The sequence below is a fragment of the Silurus aristotelis genome, assembly GCF_946808225.1.
Source record: "Silurus aristotelis genome assembly, chromosome: 6".
Lineage (NCBI taxonomy): Eukaryota > Metazoa > Chordata > Actinopteri > Siluriformes > Siluridae > Silurus > Silurus aristotelis.
This window is the reverse complement of record NC_139579.1, coordinates 20,849,830-20,870,953: the sequence shown is the minus strand read 5'-3', so window position 1 is coordinate 20,870,953 and position 21,124 is coordinate 20,849,830. Positions and strand designations below refer to the sequence as shown.

Genomic DNA, 21,124 nt, shown 5'->3' with positions numbered 1-21,124 from the left:
ATGTGTCGCCTTTAGGGCTTTTTTAATCAGCGCTCACTGTGATCAGGTTCAGAGACTTCGTGTAGTGACTTTCCCCTTATTGTTACTCGCGTACGAGTTTAAAATAAAACAGTTCTGACTTTCCGTTTCCCTCCTTTTTTTTGAAAGTCTAGGACACTACACCGGACAGCATCGAGAGAGAGAGAGAGAGAGAGAAAAGAAACCAAGATGCCGCTTCTCCACAAAAAGCCCTTCGTCAGACAGAAACCTCCTGCTGACCTCAAACCGGACGAAGAAGTTTTCCTCTGTAAAGTCACCCACGAAATCTTCCGGACCTACGAGTGAGTCCTGCTGCTTGTGTATACCGAGCGCCGTTTAAAACTTTGTTGATACGTGCTTGTGGATGTTAGCGGGTTATGCTAGCGAATGGCATTGAAACTGTGATGAAGTCGGGCGACGCAGTGACGTCGGGGAAAGTTTTCTCCTTCAACTAATTCACTGGTGTTCGTTATTTCGTGTTCGGGCATCACTTTCGTTTCATTTGGTCTACTTTGCGGTCTTTCAAACGTAACACGTTGTATTGGGATACTGTAAGTGATTAGACGTGTTGTTCCGAAGTGGCAGGTGTAAGTAGTGTGGATAAATGTACTAGCCTAGCTGAGCTAGTAGCTAGTTTACGCACCCGCACCTCGTCTCTAGGCCAGTGTGATGGTAGCTAGCTCAGGGTTAAACCAGCTTCAAAATGTACGAATGTCGTGTGTGTGTGTGTCGAGGTGTTGTTTAACTTTGACGTTGATTTCGTGTAGTTTGTCAGGGTAGTTTAAGAACAGCGTCCCTTGGTCGGGATTCAGGTGCTGTTAACTTCTGACCGCTCACAGGATGTTTTGCTAGAAACGTGGTAGCGGCTATTGTTGGAAAATATATACCGGTGACTGTGTCCCTAACCTGAGTTCCAGTTTATAGTCACTATTATTAGTTCTAATCTGTCTTTAGTGGAAATAGATACGACGAATTGCTGTTTACTTTTCATAAAAGTATGCTATTAGACAATTCGAGTTAACTAATGGTGTATGGACTCACTCCTTTTACTGCACTGTGCCTCAGCTTTTAGTTTATGAGGAACACTTGCACTGCTTGGCTTGTATGTAGATTTACCACACAAATCTCCAATTGATGCCTAAACTCTATTCTATTCGACACCATGTCATGGTGTTTATGTAACACCAGGTTTCTGGAGAAACGTCTCATTTCACTGTGCATATATGTTTGAAATGGCAATAAAAGCTTCTTGACATGACTTGGTTCACCCTGTGTATCATTTAAAATCAGGCCGTCATGAAACCATAACCTCTGTCTCTTGATTCACTGTGGTTTCAAGACTAGTACATGGTTCCATCCCTGGTTTTGTTTTTCCTCTTCTTCAAATCCCATGATCAGATCAGCAGCAGATTAAGATGTCTTTTTGGTGGTTGCGTTTAGAGCGTGTGAAAAAAAACCCCCTGAAAATAAACAGTATATATACTATGGGTCTAGAACGGTCTGCTAGAGATTGACTAACAACTTGTATACAGACGGTATGATCTTAATTGCTGTTAACCAGGTGGTTTAAATAATCCCTAATCAGGTGTGCTCTTAGTGTGGTCCATTTCTGCTGATGGTTAGAGTAAAATGTGGGCTGTTAAATTACATGACAGCAGGCAGATTAACCCTCATGTATACTCACCTGGAACACTTTAAAATCAAGTGACAGACACAGCAGTGTAATTTAACAGATCAAAACAAGTGCTTGGAAAAATACTGTAACAGCTCATCAATGGGCAAAACTGACTGACTCATTTTATTCCTATGCCTAATTGATCCAATTCCAAAATATGTTTTATTAACTTGCATGTTTTCATGTTAGTTTATAACATTATATTTATATGTTAAATGCTCTTTTTCCAGTGAATTCTTTGAGAGGACCATCCTCTGCAACAGTCTGGTGTGGAGTTGTGCAGTGACAGGCAAGCCTGGCCTCACTTATCAGGAGGCCTTGGAAAGTGAGAAGAAGGCCAAGCGTAATCTGCAGAGCTTTCCAAAAGCTTTACTCCTGCCTCTCTTACACCTGACTGCTCTTACTCAGCGCACACGGCTGCATGAGATATGCGATGATGTCTGTGCTTTTATCAAAGAGCGTTTTTTTCCAGGAGAGATGGTTGACATTGTCACTCGATCTGGTGCGAGGTAATGTACTGAATGCTTTGTAATTTCTGTACGAGCTGTACTATGGTGGTCCTATGCCAAAAGGTCTAGCCTGCATATGTGCAATACACCGAGTTGTGCTTTGTGTGTGCACTAGCCTTCTTTAGGAATAAACAATGGATTGGTGCATTTTACTTTTAACACTGTTGACAATCTTTTTGAATACTTCATTTCTGTAATAATCATGGTATTATGGCTGCTTTTGCAAAGTATATAAATAACAACAAAGGTATTTAAATAAATTAGGGCTGCAACTAACACTTATTTTGATAATAGTTTAGTCTGACAATTATTTGCTCCTGATTATTCGAATAATCTTTTTTATTAGACGTTTTGCTTATTATAACTATATAAAACTAGTTCAGGTTACTCAGCTATCTGATACTCATGTATCAGAAGTTTACTCTTTAATTTAGACATTTTAAAGCTAATAGTGGCTGCTTGTTGAGAAGTACATGGGGTATTTCTCCTTTGAACAGATTCCCTCATGCTGAGTTTGTTTCTGTAAAAAAAAAAAAGAAAAGAAAAGAAAAACTACTTTTGAGCATGCAAGGTGAAGAATTTTGTGTAAATCAACATTTGTATTGTATTTTGCAGATGGTAAGATGACAACTATGCTTAAAAAATCAATATAAAATATAATACATTATTTTGACAATTTGTGTTCAAAAATAAATTTTGTTAATTTGTGAAGATATAAGCATCTGGAATATATAATAAATTTAATCTTGTATAATAATTACATGATATATGCATAAATTAAAAATACAAACATTGAAACAAGCATTTGAATGTAGTAAAGCCGCAGTCAATCACGTTTGAAAACAGAAGTTACTGTTGTAATAGTCAAATGCTGTAATAGACTGTAATAGAAATTCAGCAAGCTAACAGGCTTGATTGAAAAAAAAAAAAAAAAAAAATAGACATTGGTGTACAAATGCATAAGCATTCGCTGAAAACCACGAGAGTGACAAAAAATTTAACCGTTTGCTGTTATTTGCTACTTTTAGATTTGTATGTTTAGCACCACTTTAATTGAATCCATCACATCAGGGTGCGCAATCACCTCGCTCGCGAGTCACGACAGAACAGATCCAGATTGATTGTCTGAACAAACAAACAGTTTACACATTAGCACTTCACAAACTTTTTTCACATGATGAGGTTTATACATTTTTTGCTGTCAAGAATGGTGCAGAGCATTAGTGAGTATCAGAAAGCTCTTTGTTGTTCTTTGAGGGGAACTGGGACAGCCATCACAAGCTGAACTTGCCATTTGGGGATAGCAGATGTGTGTAGGTGGAGCTAAGAGTGACGTTTGAGGTTCCACCCACACAAATCTGAAGTTGTCCCAAAAGTCACAAACCCATTCTGATTTAATTTGTTTTGGTTTTGTCAATTTGCTTATTAAGTCTTTATTCATGTTTCGCAGACAACACTACAGGATCCTAGAGGTCATTCCACCCTATTCCAACGGGACAGTTTATGGCTATGTCAAACATCGCATAGAGGGAGACTCCATCGTCATCAGTGATAGTGATGACGAGATTATCGTCACATCACCCAAGTCCCCCAAAACAACACCCAGTGGGTAAGTGCACCCTGATGCTTGTTTCAAGTATACAACAGTACATTTTATGTTTTGCTGGATTGTATTATCCTGTTTTCATTATTTCCTTTAAAGCAGGAAGAGGAAATCCATCAAACCCTCCATGTTTAAGTATAAGGTTCAACTTGTAAATCCAGAGGGTAGTGAGCCCGTGCTTGTCAAATCGACTCAGATTGTGTAAGTTTGCAGGTTTATTTATTGTGCCTTCATTTTGGGGTTGATTTATTAAATGCTCTTGGAAGTTCAGAATTAATTGTATTGGTTAGTATTATTTTGTAATAGTTATTATTACTGATTACTGATATAACTGATTTTCCCCATAAGAAAGAATGTAAAAGCGATTTAATCCGTTCCGAGATCTCATTCGATCGCTTATTTCTGCACTTAAAAAGTATTTGTTGTAAATTGCATTTGTGTTCTTTTTTTTAATGTATTTTTTCTTCTTCTATTGCAGTCGAAAGAAGAATGTGTTCACTCGAGACAGACTGAAACTGCTACTAAAACAGCATTGTGAATCAGTGAATGGGACCATCAGACTCAAAGTATGCTTCAGTAAATTATTCCTAATTAAAATTTCTATTAATTTAATTTAGTGGCATCTTCTGTGTTAAGTATAAAGCTGTTAAACTTGTTCTATGAAATGGTTTGGATACTTTAAAATATTTTTGTTTTCCTTTTATTGTAGCCATCAACTGTTGCAACATACAAACTGTCAGAACAAAGTTTCTCCCACTTTTTCCCGGATGAAGCCCCAGTGTTTGTCTTTAGTCCTCCTGGAAAGAGCAGAGTTCGCCCACTGGGTGATGCAGCTTCTGGGCAGGTGGGTGCAGCTGTGGCTCTGCTCTAAATACCTTTTTTTAAACAAAATTTTAAGCAACTCTTCTCGCTTCAGTTTGAAAGGTTCACTGAAGAAACACTATAAATTTATTTTGACTTAATGAAGTTACAATTTTCTTTCAGGGTGCAAATGCAATACGAGCTGCAGAAGAAAAATTAAAGCTTTTGCAACAGAAACAAGAAATGATAGTCTGTAAGTTGTAATATTATATATGTTTTGATTCATATACGTACAGTTATTATACATATAGTATAAATGTGTGTGTGTAACAATTTATTTGCATATTTTTAACCGTTAGCCCATGAAAAGGCAAAAATCAAGAAGGAGAGAGAAGATTTGTTGGAAGCCAGAAAAAAAGAGAAGGTGGACAAAGAAAGAAGAAAAGAGGAGATAAAGAGAATGATTGAGGAAGAAAAACAGAAAAGGAAAGAGGAGAAAGAACGCTTAAAGGTTGAGAAAGAGCGGGTGAGTTGAACACCACTTCTGGATAACTTTTTTGACCACCATGTTTAATGATGGTACATAAAATGGTATAACATTTTAGTTGTATTTTCTTAGGAGCGAGAAAAGTTAAAGGAAGAGAAGAAGAAATATGCTGAACGACTAAAGTTATGGAGTAAACCTAGAGAGGACATGGAGTGCGATGACCTCAAGGTAGGAGTGTTTTAGTCCATTTAATTACTGCATGTGAGCATATGTTTATGAGAGCCAAATGCAAAACTACCTCTTTTTTTTTTGTTTTGTTTTTTTTTAACCGGTTTGTGTGCATGTATGTATTTATGTGTGTAGGAGCTTCCAACACCAGTTCCAGTAAAGACACGTCTGCCCCCACAGCTGTTTGGAGATGCATTAATGGTGCTGGAGTTTCTAAAAGCATTTGGAGAGCTTTTTGACCTGATGGATGAATTTCCTGATGGCATTACATTCGGTATGAAAGGAATATTCATTATTTCATAAAAAGTATATGCATGTGTAAAATTACTCAACATTAACTGAGCAATAAGTTCTTTATCTTTAAATAATGATTCCATTTTGTTGTGTTCTGACAGAGGTTTTAGAGGAGGCTCTTGTGGGCTGTGATCCTGAGGGTCCTCTATGCGAGCTGCTGTTCTTTTTCCTGTCAGCGATTTTCCAGGCCCAGGATGAGGAGCAGGAGGAAGTTGCTAAAGCGCAAGTAGCTGAGGCAGACACGAAAGGTTCAAGAACATTTACATTTATGGAGCTAAATAATTGCTGAATTAGTTTTTGGTGGGTAAATGAGAATTGTGATGATGCACAGAACCACTGGCGAATAAACTTGCCTTTCCAAAACATTCCAGCTATGAAAGCAGGAAACAAATGTTATTGTATAAGTTGCAATTTAACCTATAATACAGAAGCCACACTTGATTATGTAGTAGTTTCTTTCGGCTTCTCCCGTTAGGGGTCGCCACAGCGGATCCTCCGCACGTTTGATTTGGCATATGTTTTACGCTGGATGCCCTTCCTAACGCAACCCTCCCCAATTTATCCGGGCTTGGGACCGGCACTGAGAGTGGCTGGGGATGGTTCCCTGACCGGGAATCGAACCCGGGTCGCAGCGGTGAGAGCGCTGCATCTTAACCACTAGACCACCAGGGGACCTAGAAGCCACACTTGATTATAATAGATATAAAAGTGTTTTCCCAGAAAAGCGCATTCATGTTGGCCTATTTAACTGCTTCAAGAGCGCAATAATGTAAGTTTAATTTGTATTTGTTGTTAGATCTAAGTGAGGCCCTGGATGATGATACTGACCCCACTCAGTCTGCAATCAGTGCAGTAGCCTCACTGGCTGCTGCTTGGCCTCAGCTCCATCAAGGTGAGTAAAAAGACTTACTTGTGTTCAGTGCAACTTGCTCATGTATTTTAAAATGATTTAATTTCATGTTGAATATTTCTATGATTAAATTTTTTTCAGGTTTTTAAAAGGGACTTTGCAGGCATTATCTAGATATGAATGGATGGAGGGAGAGATTGAGGGAATGATCGAATCAGTAACTTGGATCAAATTAATCACTTTTATTTAGATGTCTTTTTCTGCCCCATTCAACAAAGTTGTTTATGAGGTCCATGTACTTCATCCCTGATGCGCTTGACCAGCGCAGAGTAATCAGAAAGCAGGGTATCTATAAAAGCGCTGATGTAGCAGCACTGGTATCTCCAGGAACTTTGAGGTCTATGGGTTTGTAGTTGTGTAGTGTTGATCTTGTCTTAATTGTTATGGGAACTAGACAGAATGTTTTCCACAGCTGGTACTTTCCCTTTGTTGATGGTTTGGTTGAAGGGGTTGCTTGAGGATTCCACACAGATGTTAGCTCAGGCTTTCAATACACTTGGACTAATTCCCAAGCACTTTCCCAAGCTTTAGGTTCTCAAACGATTTCTTAATCTGGCAGGAGTGACAGATAGTTGAGGGGCTTCAGGTCTTTGCCGATTCAGGGTTTGTTATTAGTAGTCGCTCATGTTTTTGTATATCCCCCAGCTGGCACATATAACACTTCTTATTCTGTGGATTTAAAGCAGATCTGCAGAGCTTCCTCCACCTCTTATGACTACTATCTTATGGTCTTCTTAATCGCAGACTGCCTTTGGATAAAAGGCTGGTATGCGGGTGTCAGTAGAGCTACATAAACCCCAGTGATGCACATTTTTGGGAACCATTACAGATACAGAATGTAATAATTGCTCTATTGCTAGTGTTCCAAATTTGCTGAAAATGCAAGAGCCATACTAAGAACACAAGTAATTGTGCAGTGAGTTAAAAGGGACTTGCAGCATTTCCGCCATTATTTCATAATGTGTTCAATGCACTGGAACCACAGAACAGGTCTTTGACTATCTGAGCAACATGCAGCAAAACTGAACTTACAATCAAAAAAATGAAATAAACATAGTATAATAGAATAAAGTAATAAAACTAGTTTGTAATCACCATTTATGATCACCAGCACTATATCCTCGTTGATTGTATGAATTTTATTTTTTTTGGCAAATGGCAGGGTTTTTTACATTTAAGGTTTATTTTACACATATGTTTAAGCACTGCACTAGACAGTGTGAAATCAGTCACCTACGGTTTTTTGTTTTTTTTATTAAAATTTTTTTTAATGAAATTTTAGTCTGGACTCAACAAATGGACTCGGGGGCAATAAAGTCAAAACAGATTACAGCAGAGTTTCTTAAACTTTCTGCCCATATCTTCACAAACTAAATAATATTTAATTTGGTAAGGACGATTGTGCTTTTATTGCCCATTGTGCATATTTTTATATGCCTTCGCCACGCATGAAAGGTCGTTATTTGGGCTTAACTCCACAGTTTTACTCAAGATCAAGTTAGGTTAGATCAATACAGTAGCCCTGGCATTTATTTATCAAGTTTCACTGTAAACTGGGTCTCTGACTACATTTTGACTGAATTAAACTCCTGTCCCTCTTACAGGCTGCAGTCTGAAACAGTTGGATCTTGATAGCTGTACCCTATCTGAGATCCTGAGGCTGCATATCTTGGCCTCGGGGGCAGAGTGTAACTACACAAACGCAAAATTCCGCTACCAGAAACAAGGAGGCTTTGGTTCGGCAGATGATCCATGTGTGGAGCTGCGCATGTCTACACCCACCATACTTAAGAAGCTGTCCTGCATGGCTGTTTATGACCTGCTGCCTGGTATGTGCATACTCTAGTACTAGACAAAGTCTAATCATTTGTGTGTTTCACAGAATGTTTTGCAAATTAAGTTGAACAAATTATAATTAATTATGTTATGCATAATTAACTACAACTGAAATAGCAAAAGTTGGGACACTGGGTAAAATGTAAATAAAAACAGAATGCAATGATTTGCAAATATCTTAAACTTGTATTTTATTCACAATATAACATTAACATATCAAATGTTTAAACTGAGGAAATGGATGACAGAAAAAAAAGAAGATAATTTTGAATTTGTTGCCTGTAACATGTTTTAGAAAAATATGGGACGAGGCAACAAAAGTCTGGAAAAAGTGTTATTAAAATTTAACATTTGGAGAAACATTTGGCAACTAATTAGGTTATTTGACATCAGGTCAATTAGTTGGGTATAAACATTGTATCTAAGAGAGTCAGAGTCTACAAATTGTCAAACAATTTTTATCTCTGTGCATAAGGGACAAGGGCTTTTTATAACCTACCTATTTGTAACCTACGTAATTCTATAAAACTGCTTTGTGGCAGTGTCCATGGTTAAAAACCCTATAGAATAAAAATGGACGTAAATTTTTAACATCTGTTTGGATGTGATCCTGTAGAGATCTGTTTACACTTATGTAGAATGTAGCTGATAAATCTGATTAAAGTATATTACTAGGGAAAGAAATCTGAGCATGAACAGTGAATTTGGCTTGCAGAAAAGTGGATATGGGTAATGAACTGGGAGAGGCACTTCCTGAAGCATATGAGCATGCTTTGATGTTGGGTCAAATCATGCATTTTTGACTGTTTGTAGCTGTTATAGTTTTAAATGAAAGCTTAAAATTAGACACTCAGTACTCTTCCTCTTCAGATTATAGTTTTGTTGTAGTTCGGAGTAGTTTTTGTGTGGACTGTTTTTATTGTTTGCTAATCGTATCATGATAACAGGAGAGAAACTGAAGCTCCTGCATGCTCTGTGTGGGAAGCTGCTGACTCTTATTTCCACTCGAGACTTCATTGAGGATTGTGCTGATGAGCAGCGAGCTGCCAAGATGGAGCTTCGTGAACTCAAAGCAGAACAGCATCGCAGAGAGAGGGAGGAAGCTGCTAACAGGTACGACCAAGCCTTACCGCATATCACAGCAAACATACATAAAGTAGAAACACTTATCAAACTAACCCCTCCCCCCCTTTCTTCTTGTACTGGCAGAGTTCGCAAAAGAAAGGAAGAAAAGCTGAGAGAGCAGGAACAGAAACTTAAAGAGAAACATGAGAAACTTAAAGAAGAGGAAGCGAGAAATGACACACACACTGCAGTGTAAGAACCGTAATCGATTTATCAAGTTGAAGCATCATGTTAAAGAACAGCTGATTTGAATAAAATTTTTTGCAGAGATGAGATGGACACTAGTACAGAGAGCCAGGACGGTCATGCAGACCATACAGAGGATGAAGGAGAACCTTTACAGCAAAGCAAATATAAAAAAGGTAGAATTACTTGACGATTCGGCCATGACTTTCTCCACTATTCAAACTGTACTTTAATTTGGCAAATTTTTATGATTTTTTTTTTCTGACTGTTAATGATAACCATACATAGACTTAAAATATGCTATTTTTTACATTATCTCTTCACTGATTTAATGAAGGCCACATGACCTGACTGACATCTAGAACATTATTCGTGTGGCTTGGATTTACACTATTAGCTTTTACTTATAGTGAGCCATTTGTCTGTTTGTCCATGATTGGAATAAGTGGAAAACTTCACTTTATAATATTTATAAATATTTTAAAATATATGATTTTTTTTTTTGGCAGATTTTTAAAGAGAAACATTGAATATGCTGTCCAAAATGTAGAAATGTGGTGAATGTGGAATTTGTTTCACATTGTTAAATAAATAAAATGATATATGCATTATATATTTCAACACCTAGTTAATGGCAGCACTCTAAAGCTGAAGCAGGCAAGTGAGGAAGAGTTGAAGAATGGCCCCAGCCCAGAGGAGATAGAACAACAGCAATTAAAGGAGAAGGAGTTATTAGAGCGCATTTGCAAAGCTGCAGCATGCACATATATTTTGCCACTGGGCCGTGACCGTTTTTATCGCCGGTACTGGCTCTTCCCTTCAGTTGGAGCACTTTTTGTGGAGGAAGATTTTTTTGGCCTGACTGAGGACATGCTGGAGCCTTGTCCTGTACCTGAACCCAAAACTGAAGATCTGTGTGCACAGAGTCCTGTGAAGACTGGAGAGCTGGCAGAAGAGACCAGGCCAAGCCAGAGCACTTTAGTCCCAGTGAACCGACCCAATCAGTGGTCCTTTTATAGCACATCTGTTGAGCTGGAACAGCTAGTTGAAGCACTGAATCCACGTGGACGCCGAGAAAGCACTCTCAAAGAGACTCTAATGCAGGAGAAGGAGCGCATCAATAAGCTGCTTAGCAGTACTGCTGCAGAGCGCTTCCACTACTCAGGTACGGCAAAGAATTAAATTAATAAAAAGTGGTCATACCTCTTCAAATTAAAATGTCTTTGTTTTTCTTTTAACATATTTGAGCATTTTACGTTGTCAGTCCTTTAAATTCACGTATAGATAAATGTGATGCATTTGCATTATTATTTTTATTCAAGAAAATTGCAAAAGATGATTGTGGAGCAAAACATTGACATAAGCATCATTTTTAATACTACTGTAGAATGTTTCTCTGGACCAGCATCTGGCTCGCCGTTATTTCGAAAATTTGCTTATGTAAATCGATTTTCGAAATGCAAAGAAAATATTTATTTACATTGCTTGTTTTTGATGGAATTGTAATAAATAATTTGTCTTGCTATTGGATGGAGAATTACCAGTCTCTGATATAAAAATGAAAGTTGCAGGTGAATTGCTGCTCTGTAATTTAGGAGATAAAGCACCACCATTAGAGGCTAAAGGGAATACAGTGAAAGTTAAGAATGGCTTCACTCCTCTGGAAAGCACTGTACCTGCTGAGCGCCACATGGAGAATCGTCTCAGGGATTTGCTGCTGGACATTGAGGACCGTATCTATCAGGGAACTCTGGGTTCAGTAAAGGTATTTATTTTTATTTTTTTAAGTCTTGAAACATCTGCATTTGTGTTATTACGTTCTGTCTGAATACAGTTATTGTGTATGGGGCTGAAGTGTGAATGATTTATTTAGTTTTCACTTTTTCTGTTTATATTATCAGGTGATGGAAAGAAGTGCATGGAGAGCAGCACTGGAAAGTGGAAACTATGAACTACTGGTTTCAGAGGGCAAGGAGAGCTGGGTACTCATTGGTGAGGAGGAAGCCATGGAGATAGAGGAGAACCACATAAGAGTAAAAGACAGGTAACTCTGACTGGATTACAACAAAGGGAAAAACAGAACTTCCTGTTTATGTGGTGGTAAAAATTCTCTCAGTCTGTGTTCAGAGGTGTTTTTCATTTGTGTGACTAAAATAAAAACCCCAACATCTTGTGATTCTGTTGCTCAGATTGCAGGAGTTAAAGTCAGAGAGCCAAAGTGCAGCGTCCACTAGCACTAGCACACCTCAGCCCGTAAACAGCAATGTGCACTACCTTGCACGTGCCCTTGCTCAAATAGAGCAGGGAATTGAGCGAAAATTCCTCAAAGCTCCACTGGGTAAGATGATGACTCCTGCTCCTCCTCTTCCAGCTAGCTAATGCTACTTTAAATGAAACCTTTTTCTTCTCTAAAATTTCTTCTGCTGTTGTTTTTTATAGGAGGAATAGTAATATAATATTTGTGCTTTCCTTTTTTGTTCATTACTCAGGTGATGAGGAAAGCAAAAAAGACCAAAAAACTAGGAAAAAAGAGAAGAAGAAAGATGATGAACAGTCCAGTGAAAAAGATGGTGAATGAATTTTCTTTTTTTTGTTGTTGTTTTTTTTACACCAAGAATGAACATTTTATGAAATTTTTAAAGATTTACATTCATACACATTATGAAAGAAATCATTTAAGTGAGGTACTCCTGAACTGCAGATGGAAGTGATTGTGGGCGACAGGTAAAGACTGTCCTGGAGCGCTGGAGGGAATCTCTTCTGACATGCACCAGCCTCTCACAGCTTTTTTTGCATCTGTCTACACTGGAGCGCAGTGTGCTCTGGGCCAAGTCCATCCTGAATGCCCGCTGTAAAGTATGCCGCAGGAAAGGAGACAGCGAGAACATGCTGCTGTGTGACGGCTGTGACCGAGGCCATCATATCTACTGTGTGCGCCCAAAGCTGAAAGTACACTATTGTTTTTCTCTTTCTCTCTTCCAAAATGTCACACATCTGTAAAATTTTTGAATAACCAAATGCAAATAAGCATGCCTTGTTTTGTTTCCTAGGCTGTTCCAAGTGAAGACTGGTTCTGCCCTGAATGTCGTCCCAAACAACGCTCTCACCGCATAAACTCTCGCCAGCGCTCCTCTATCGATTCCGAGGAGGAACTAGAAGAGGAGGAGTCTGAGGAAGAGGTAGAAGAGTCTGAGGAGGAGGATGAAGAGGAAGAGTCTGAAGATGAGGAATCGGAGGTGGAAGAGAAAGAAAGGTTGGTTGATTTAGTTTGTTTATTGAATTAGCTTGTTTGTCATTTTTACAGGAGTTATGAATCCATAAATAAACAGTTTTTCACATTTTATCCCAAGTGCTCCCAAGAAAGCTGCTGTGAAGCTTTCTCCACAGACTTCTAAAGGTGGCCGTTCAAGCAATCGATCCAGACAAACTGAATCAAATAATTCTCCACCACAGAGCCAGCAGAACACGCCCAAACAAAACAGCTCCTCTGTTAAAGGAGGCTCTAAAAACTCAGGGAAGAAAGTCACTCCAGTGTCCAATAGCAGGCCCCCACCTCGGCCTGGGAGCCGATCCAGTGCCCGTCTGAGCTTGGAGGTGATGAACATTAACAGCACCACAAATAAAAGCAGCCCTCAACCAAGTCCCTCTGCAGCTCACACAGAGTCCAAGAAAAGAGCCAGTTCAGGTTAGCTGTCAATAAATAATCCAATTCTATTTAACTAAAAAAAAAATGTATCTATTTGTTGATGTTTGATATAAACAATCATTGTGCATCACAAATATTATTACCTAGGAGTTAAGGGATCTTAAATACTTTTATGGGAAATGTGCTTATGTTCTTTCTTACTGATGGTTATTTATATTAAACCAATATTTTTGTGTATTGCTACTTTGATTATCAATTGCTTCACTGCTTCTGCAATTTCATGTTTCTCCAGCAGAGGTCTCCCTTAAAAATAAGATGTCCTTGGTCCCAAGCAGTTCTTCCTCTAGCCGCCGCTGCTCTGGGAGAAATCTTGGTGTTCATGAGCTGTCAGTGTGTGAACAGCTTACCGTGGACCTGGTTAGACATGAGGATAGCTGGCCCTTCATGAAACTTGTATCTAGAACTCAGGTACACCACACAAAAAAAAAAAAAAACATTCACACACACACACATACACACATACACACATACACACATACATACATACATACATACATACATACATACATATATATATATATATATGTATGTATGTATGTATGTATGTATGTGTATATATATGTAAATAAGTAATATGTAGTCTTCCCAGTCAATCAAGCACCTTTCTTAGTAAATAATACATTTGTTTTAAAAAAGCTTTTTCCTCCATAGTATATCTTCTCATGGGACAATACTATAGATATTAACTGTCCTCTGAAAATAACACGAAATACAGCCATTATTGTCAAAATAGCTGGCAACAAAACACCCTTAGTGAACATGTCAAAACTGTGTCCAAAGTGTCAATGTTTTGTCACAAGCTGCTCTGTAATGCACACTGACTACTCTAAAGTACAAACCCGATTCTAAAGATAGAATGCAATGATATGGAAGTTTCAAATTTCAATATTTTATTCAGAATACAAAATAGATGTCATCAAATGTTTAAACTGAGAAAATGTATCATTTAAAGGGAAAAATAATTTGATTTTTAATTTCATGGCATCAACACATCTCAAAAAAGTTGGGACAAGCCATGTTTACCACTGTGTGGCATCCCTTCTTTTTATAACAGTCTGCAAACGTCTGGGGACTGAGGAGACAAGTTGCTCAAGTTTAGGAATAGGAATGTTGTCCCATTCTTGTCTAATACACGCTTCTAGTTGCTCAACTGTCTTAGGTCTTCTTTGTCGCATCTTCCTCTTTATGATGCACCAAACGTTTCTATGGATGAAAGATCTGGACTGTAGGCTGGCCATTTCAGTACCCTGATCTTTCTTCTACCCAGCCATGATGTTGTAATTGATGCAGTATGTGTTCTGGCATTGTCATGTTGGAAAATGCAAGGTCTTCCCTGAAAGAGACGACGTCTGGATGGGAGCAGATGTTGTTCTAGAACTTGGATATACCTTTCAGCATTGATGTTGCCTTTCCAGATGTGTAAGCTGCTTCTTAACTGAGCACTGAAAACAACTTGGGTTGTCCTTATCCTCTTTAGTCCGGATGACATGGTGTCCCAGTTTTCCAAAAAGAGCTTTTAAATTTTTATTCGTCTGACCACAGAACAGTTTTCCACTTTGCCACAGTCCATTTTAATTGAGCCTTGGCCCAGAGAAAACACCTGCGCTTCTGGATCATGTTTAGATATCGCTTCTTTTTTGACCTATAGAGTTTTAGCCGGCAACGGCAAATAGCACATTGGATTGTGTTCACCAACAATGATGTCTGGAAGGATTTCTGAGCCCATTTTGTGATTTCCATTACAGTAGCAAGTTGCAAATTGGTCCCCCAGCTGTTCCTTATATGTACATTTAACTTTTCCGACTTTTCTTATTGCTACCTGTCCCAACTTTTATTTTTTTGGAATGTGTGGCTCTCGTGAAATCCAAAATTAGCCAATATTTGGCATGACATTTCAAAATGTCTCACTTCCAGCATTTGATATGTTATCTATATACTATTGTAAATAAAATAAGTTTATGAGATTTGTAAATTATTGCATTCCTTTTTTTATTCACAATTTGTACAGTGTCCCAACTTTTATATATTTTTATATAAGGTTTGTATATCCATTTTTTATTTCTATAGTATTGTCTCTTGAGAAGATATACTAAAGTGGTTGCTGAAATGTGAGGGATGTACTAACTTTTGTGAGATACCGTGTGTGTGCATATCAATTAATTGATTTATTCATTTAGCAAATAATGGTATCTAAAACTGGGGAGTAAGGATTTAGTTGTCGTAACAGTGTTTATTTTTGTTTCTTGCTTTAGGTACCCGATTACTATGATATCATCAAAAAACCTATTGCTTTGAGTATCATCAGAGAAAAAGTGAACAACTGTGACTACCAAACTGCATGTAGGTTTGTCTGCTGACATAATCTGGTTAAATAGATTACAGTTATACAGACTACAGTTATATTGATTTTCGATGCAGCTCTGCCATCACAGGTACAGACAACTGCACCACACAGTCATTTCTCACTTCTGCATGTTTTTACAGCGGAGTATGTCGAGGATGTGGAGCTGATGTTTTCCAACTGCCTTGACTATAACCCTCGTAGCACCACTGAAGCCAAGGCTGGTATCAGGCTTCAAGCTTTCTTCCACTCTGAGCTACAAAGACTCGGCCTGGCTGAGCGAACAAGCCCTCCACAGAAACGATCCAGAATGTAAACCAAACTGCTTACACTGGAACGTCATGAGGACAACAGACTTTAGACAAACAAGAGACTACATGTATGGATGAATTCATGGGTTGATGCACGTAGGCATATTGGCTTTGTCTAATGTGTTGCATGAAAAACCTGTTCTGTAGGGGACAATAAATTGCACTGTGTTCTGGAATATCCTTATTTTCCCTAAATAGGAGCAAAAAACTTTCTATATGGTGCATTTGTATTTTATATATTGACTGCATTTCTAGACTACTGTGTATAGATGATAAATAACATAATTTACATGTGTTAAAGAATTTTTGCAACTCAAATGAACAAATAGCATTTTTCTTTTGTTATGGTTGTGAATAATAAAATAAAAAAAAAACTATTTGTTTAAGTAATTCCCTGTAGCTTGGTTAAACACTACATAGGGACCAAGACCTGCTTCGTTTTTTTCTGTAATGCTGTCCACAATATTTATTTTAGTTCGGGATTTACTTTGGAATTTGCTTTATTTATGAAATGTTGTTGTTTTTTTTTTTTATAGCTTATGTTTGTGTATTGTTTTGTAAAGTACTACAAGTGTTGGTAGAACTTTACCAGGGTATCTGGGTAAATGGATGTTTTTCTTTCAGAATATTTTCCAGGTTGTTCATATTTTAAAAAAATTAAATAAATTGTTTTTCCTCAAAGTTACGTACAGTGTTGCAAATTTTAACATTTTACAGCGTTCTAATAACAATCAGATATGGAGTCTTCTTCAAAGACAACAATGTCTTGAAATAAATGGTGGAATTACCTGCAATAATCTTGTATAAGTGGTACTACGAAGTACATAATTTCTACTGTGGATTGATCAGTGTAACCATTGCACAGTTAGTGACGTTGCAGTGATGTCTGTGCTTATTCATGCTGACTTTAGCGTATCATAGCTACAAAAGACACCACTGCAGCTGTGCAATGATGACCAAGTGTAAATTTGCAATGTAAACCAGTGTACAATGGTAGTCACGCGTTCATTTGCACCACAAAAAAATGCATGCTGGCATTTGTTTCAGGCACCTATAGTCTGTTATTGTATTGAAGCCATGGATAAACGTGGTAAACACTGATCCGGCATGAGACCCGTGTGTGTGTGTGTCTATATATATGTATGTGTGTGTGTTTTTTTTATATATATATATATATATATATATATATATATATATATATATATATATATATATATATATACACACACACACACATACAGTGAGGAAAATAAGTATTTGAACACCCTGCTATTTTGCAAGTTCTCCCACTTAGAGATCATAGAGGGGTCTGAAATTGTCATCGTAGGTGTATGTCCACTGTGAGAGACATAATCTAAAAAAAAAACAATCCAGAAATCACAATATATGATTTTTTTTTTAACTATTTATTTGTGTATATATATATATATATATATATATATATATATATATATATATATATATATATATATATATATATATATATATACAGTGAGGAAAATAAGTATTTGAACACCCTGCTATTTTGCAAGTTCTCTCACTTAGAAATCATGGAGGGGTCTGAAATTGTCATCGTAGGTGCATGTCCACTGTGAGAGACATAATCTAAAAAAAAAAATCCAGCAATAACAATGTATGATTTTTTAACTATTTATTTGTATGATACAGCTGCAAATAAGTATTTGAACACCTGAGAAAGTCAATGTTAATATTTGGTACAGGAGCCTTTGTTTGCAATTACAGAGGTCAAATGTTTCCTGTAGTTTTTCACCAGGTTTGCACACACTGCAGGAGGGATTTTGGCCCACTCCTCCACACAGATCTTCTCTAGATCAGTCAGGTTTCTGGCCTGTCACTGAGAAACACGGAGTTTGAGCTTCCTCCAGAGATTCTCTATTGGGTTTAGGTCTGGAGACTGGCTAGGCCACGCCAGAACTTTGATATGCTTCTTACAGAGCCACCCCTTGGTTATCCTGGCTGTGTGCTTCAGGTCATTGTCATGTTGGAAGACCCAGCCTCGACCCATCTTTAATGCTCTAACTGAGGGAAGGAGGTTGTTCCCCAAAATCTCGCAATACATGGCCCCGGTCATCCTCTCCTTAATACAGTGCAGTTGCCCTGTCCCATGTGCAGAAACACACCCCCAAAGCATGATGCTACCACCCCCATGCTTCACAGTAGGGATGGTGTTCTTGGGATGGTACTCATCATTCTTCTTCCTCCAAACACGTTTAGTGGAATTATGACCCAAAAGTTCTATTTTGGTCTCATCTGACCACAGGACTTTCTCCAATGACTCCTCTGGATCATCCAAATGGTCATTGGCAAACTTAAGACGTGCCTGGACATGTGCTGGTTTAAGCAGGGGAACCTTCCGTGCCATGCATGATTTCAAACCATGACGTCTTAGTGTATTACCAACTGTAACCTTGGAAACGGTGGTCCCAGCTCTTTTCAGGTCATTGACCAGCTCCTTCCGTGTAGTTCTGGGCTGATTTCTCACCTTCCTTAGGATCATTGAGACCCCACGAGGTGAGATCTTGCATGGAGCCCCAGTCTAAGGGAGATTGACAGTCATGTTTAGCTTCTTCCATTTTCTAATGATTGCTCCAACAGTGGACTTTTTTTCACCAAGCTGCTTGGCAATTTCCCCGTAGCCCTTTCCAGCCTTGGAGGTGTACAATTTTGTCTCTAGTGTCTTTGGACAGCTCTTTGGTCTTGGCCATGTTAGTAGTTGGATTCTTACTGATTGTATGGGGTGGACAGGTGTCTTTATGCAGCTAACGACCTCAAACGGGTGCATCTAATTTAGGATAATAAATGTAGTGGAGGTGGACATTTTAAAGGCAGACTAACAGGTCTTTGAGGGTCAGAATTCTAGCTGATAGACAGGTGTTCAAATACTTATTTGCAGCTGTATCATACAAATAAATAGTTTAAAAATCATATATTGTGATTTCTGGATTTTTTTTTTTAGATTATGTCTCTCACAGTGGACATGCACCTACGATGACAATTTCAGACCCCTCCATGATTTCTAAGTGGGAGAACTTGCAAAATAACAGGGTGTTCAAATACTTATTTTCCTCACTGTATATATATATATGAAATGTGTGTGTAAACAGTACACAAATTACTGTGCAAAACCTTTAGATGTGGGGGAATTGTCTATTTTTATCAACAAACCAAATGGAAGTAAATAAATAAATAAAATAATCCAAATTAAACCAATCTCTGAAATGACACCACCCTTTGCCTGCAAAACAGCATTCTTTAAGGTACACTTTCACATTTTTTGAATGAACTCTGTGGGTAGGTTGTTACAAACATCTTGGAGAACTTGCCACAGATCTTATGTGAATGTAGGATACCACAAATCATTCTGTCTCTTCATGTAATCCCAGGTAGACTCGATGATGTTGAGATCAGGTCTCTGTGAGGACCAAAACTATTACTTCCACTATTTCTTATTCTCTACATTTAAGATGGTTCTTAATGACATTGGCTGTATGTTTGGGGTTGTTCTCCTGAGGAAAAAAATAAGGCCAATCAGACACTAAGGGTACTGCATGATAGATAATTATCAGCCTGTATTTCTCAGCATTAGGGTCAGGATTGAGATCAAATCTCCATTTACATTTGATTTCATCCTCCACCATGATTTACTGTTGCCTAGTTGATTTGCTAAGCCTTGTTGCGATGTAGGGGATATGGCTTTTAGGCCATGATTCTTCCATTAAGACTTCTTTTGGACAGACTTCTCTGGACAATAGATGGGTGTATCTGGGTCCTGGTAATTTCTGCCAGTTGTTTGGCACAGCTGGACATCTTACAATGTCCAAGGGAAGTAACCATGATGTGTTTTTCATCTATTGCATTATGTTTACATTGCCAGCCACTGAATCGATGGTCTTCAACACTGACCGTATCTTTGTGCTTTTTCAAAATAGCTTGTATAATGAAATCGTAGTCTGCCTACAGTGGGAGACATTATGCAGTGTATTACTTTGTGTCTTTTTGCTGTGCTCCGTCTTGCCATGGTGTTTGACCTGTGATATGAAATTATCTTTCATATCCTCACCTTAATAGCTAAGTTTGGCTGTTCTGCGCCTCGTTTATGGCTAAATAGGAAACTGATTATCATTAGCACCAGCTTGGTATAGTCGTTACCTTTCACATGCCTGGCTCTGATTCTACAAAAATCTAAATGGTTGTGCAAGTGTAATAATTAAAAGGTGCAGTGTAGTCACACCAAAATTTTTATTCTGTTTGCTTACTTTCCAGTTTGACCATTAATTAATTATATATACAGTGAGGAAAATAAGTATTTGAACACCCTGCTATTTTGCAAGTTCTCCCACTTAGAAATCATGGAGGGGTCTGAAATTGTCATCGTAGGTGCATGTCCACTGTGAGAGACATAATCTAAAAAAAAAATTCAAGAAATCACAATTTATAATTTTTTCACTATTTATTTGTATGATACAGCTGCAAATAAGTATTTGAACACCTTAGAAAGTCAATGTTAATATTTGGTACAGTAGCCTTTGTTTGCAATTACAGAGGTCAAACGTTTCCTGTAGTTTTTCACCAGGTTTGCACACACTGCAGGAGGGATTTTGGCCCACTCCTCCACACAGATCTTCTCTAGATCAGTCAGGTTTCTGACTGATCTATATATATACAGTGAGGAAAATAAGTATTTGAACACCCTGCTATTTTGCAAGTTCTCCCACTTAGAAATCATTGAGGGGTCTGAAATTGTCATCGTAGGTGCATGTCCACTGTGAGAGACATAATCTAAAAAAAAAAAATATATATATACATGTATATATATACATGTATATGTATATATATATATATATATATATGTATGTATATATATATATATATTTATATATATATATATGTATGTATATATATGTATATATATGTATATATGTATATATATATATATATATATATATATATATATATATGTATATATATGTATATATGTATATATATGTATATATATATATATGTATATATATATGTATATATATATATATATATATATATATATATATATATATATATATATATATGTATGTA

General features: G+C 37.6%; 1 protein-coding gene across 2 annotated transcripts; it reads left to right on the top strand.

The window, feature by feature from the left end:
- Positions 1 to 185: 185 nt before the first annotated feature.
- Positions 186 to 16,711, top strand: baz1a (bromodomain adjacent to zinc finger domain, 1A). Of its 2 annotated transcripts, none has more exons than XM_083544117.1 (27): positions 186 to 320; positions 1,924 to 2,202; positions 3,653 to 3,811; positions 3,908 to 4,006; positions 4,284 to 4,371; positions 4,515 to 4,649; positions 4,790 to 4,859; positions 4,966 to 5,132; positions 5,226 to 5,321; positions 5,457 to 5,595; positions 5,717 to 5,863; positions 6,412 to 6,507; positions 8,130 to 8,354; positions 9,309 to 9,474; positions 9,571 to 9,678; positions 9,754 to 9,848; positions 10,301 to 10,837; positions 11,268 to 11,437; positions 11,574 to 11,716; positions 11,862 to 12,010; positions 12,162 to 12,242; positions 12,374 to 12,621; positions 12,723 to 12,925; positions 13,023 to 13,357; positions 13,611 to 13,786; positions 15,631 to 15,718; positions 15,863 to 16,711. In XM_083544117.1, the coding sequence occupies exons 1-27, from the start codon at positions 208 to 210 to the stop codon at positions 16,033 to 16,035; spliced, it is 4,485 nt and encodes a 1,494-aa protein (XP_083400243.1). In that variant the 5' UTR covers positions 186 to 207; the 3' UTR covers positions 16,036 to 16,711. The 2 variants fall into 2 exon arrangements, with proteins under 2 accessions (XP_083400243.1, XP_083400244.1); XM_083544118.1 differs by having other exon boundaries at positions 3,905 to 4,006; positions 11,271 to 11,437.
- The last annotated feature ends 4,413 nt before the right edge of the window (positions 16,712 to 21,124 follow it).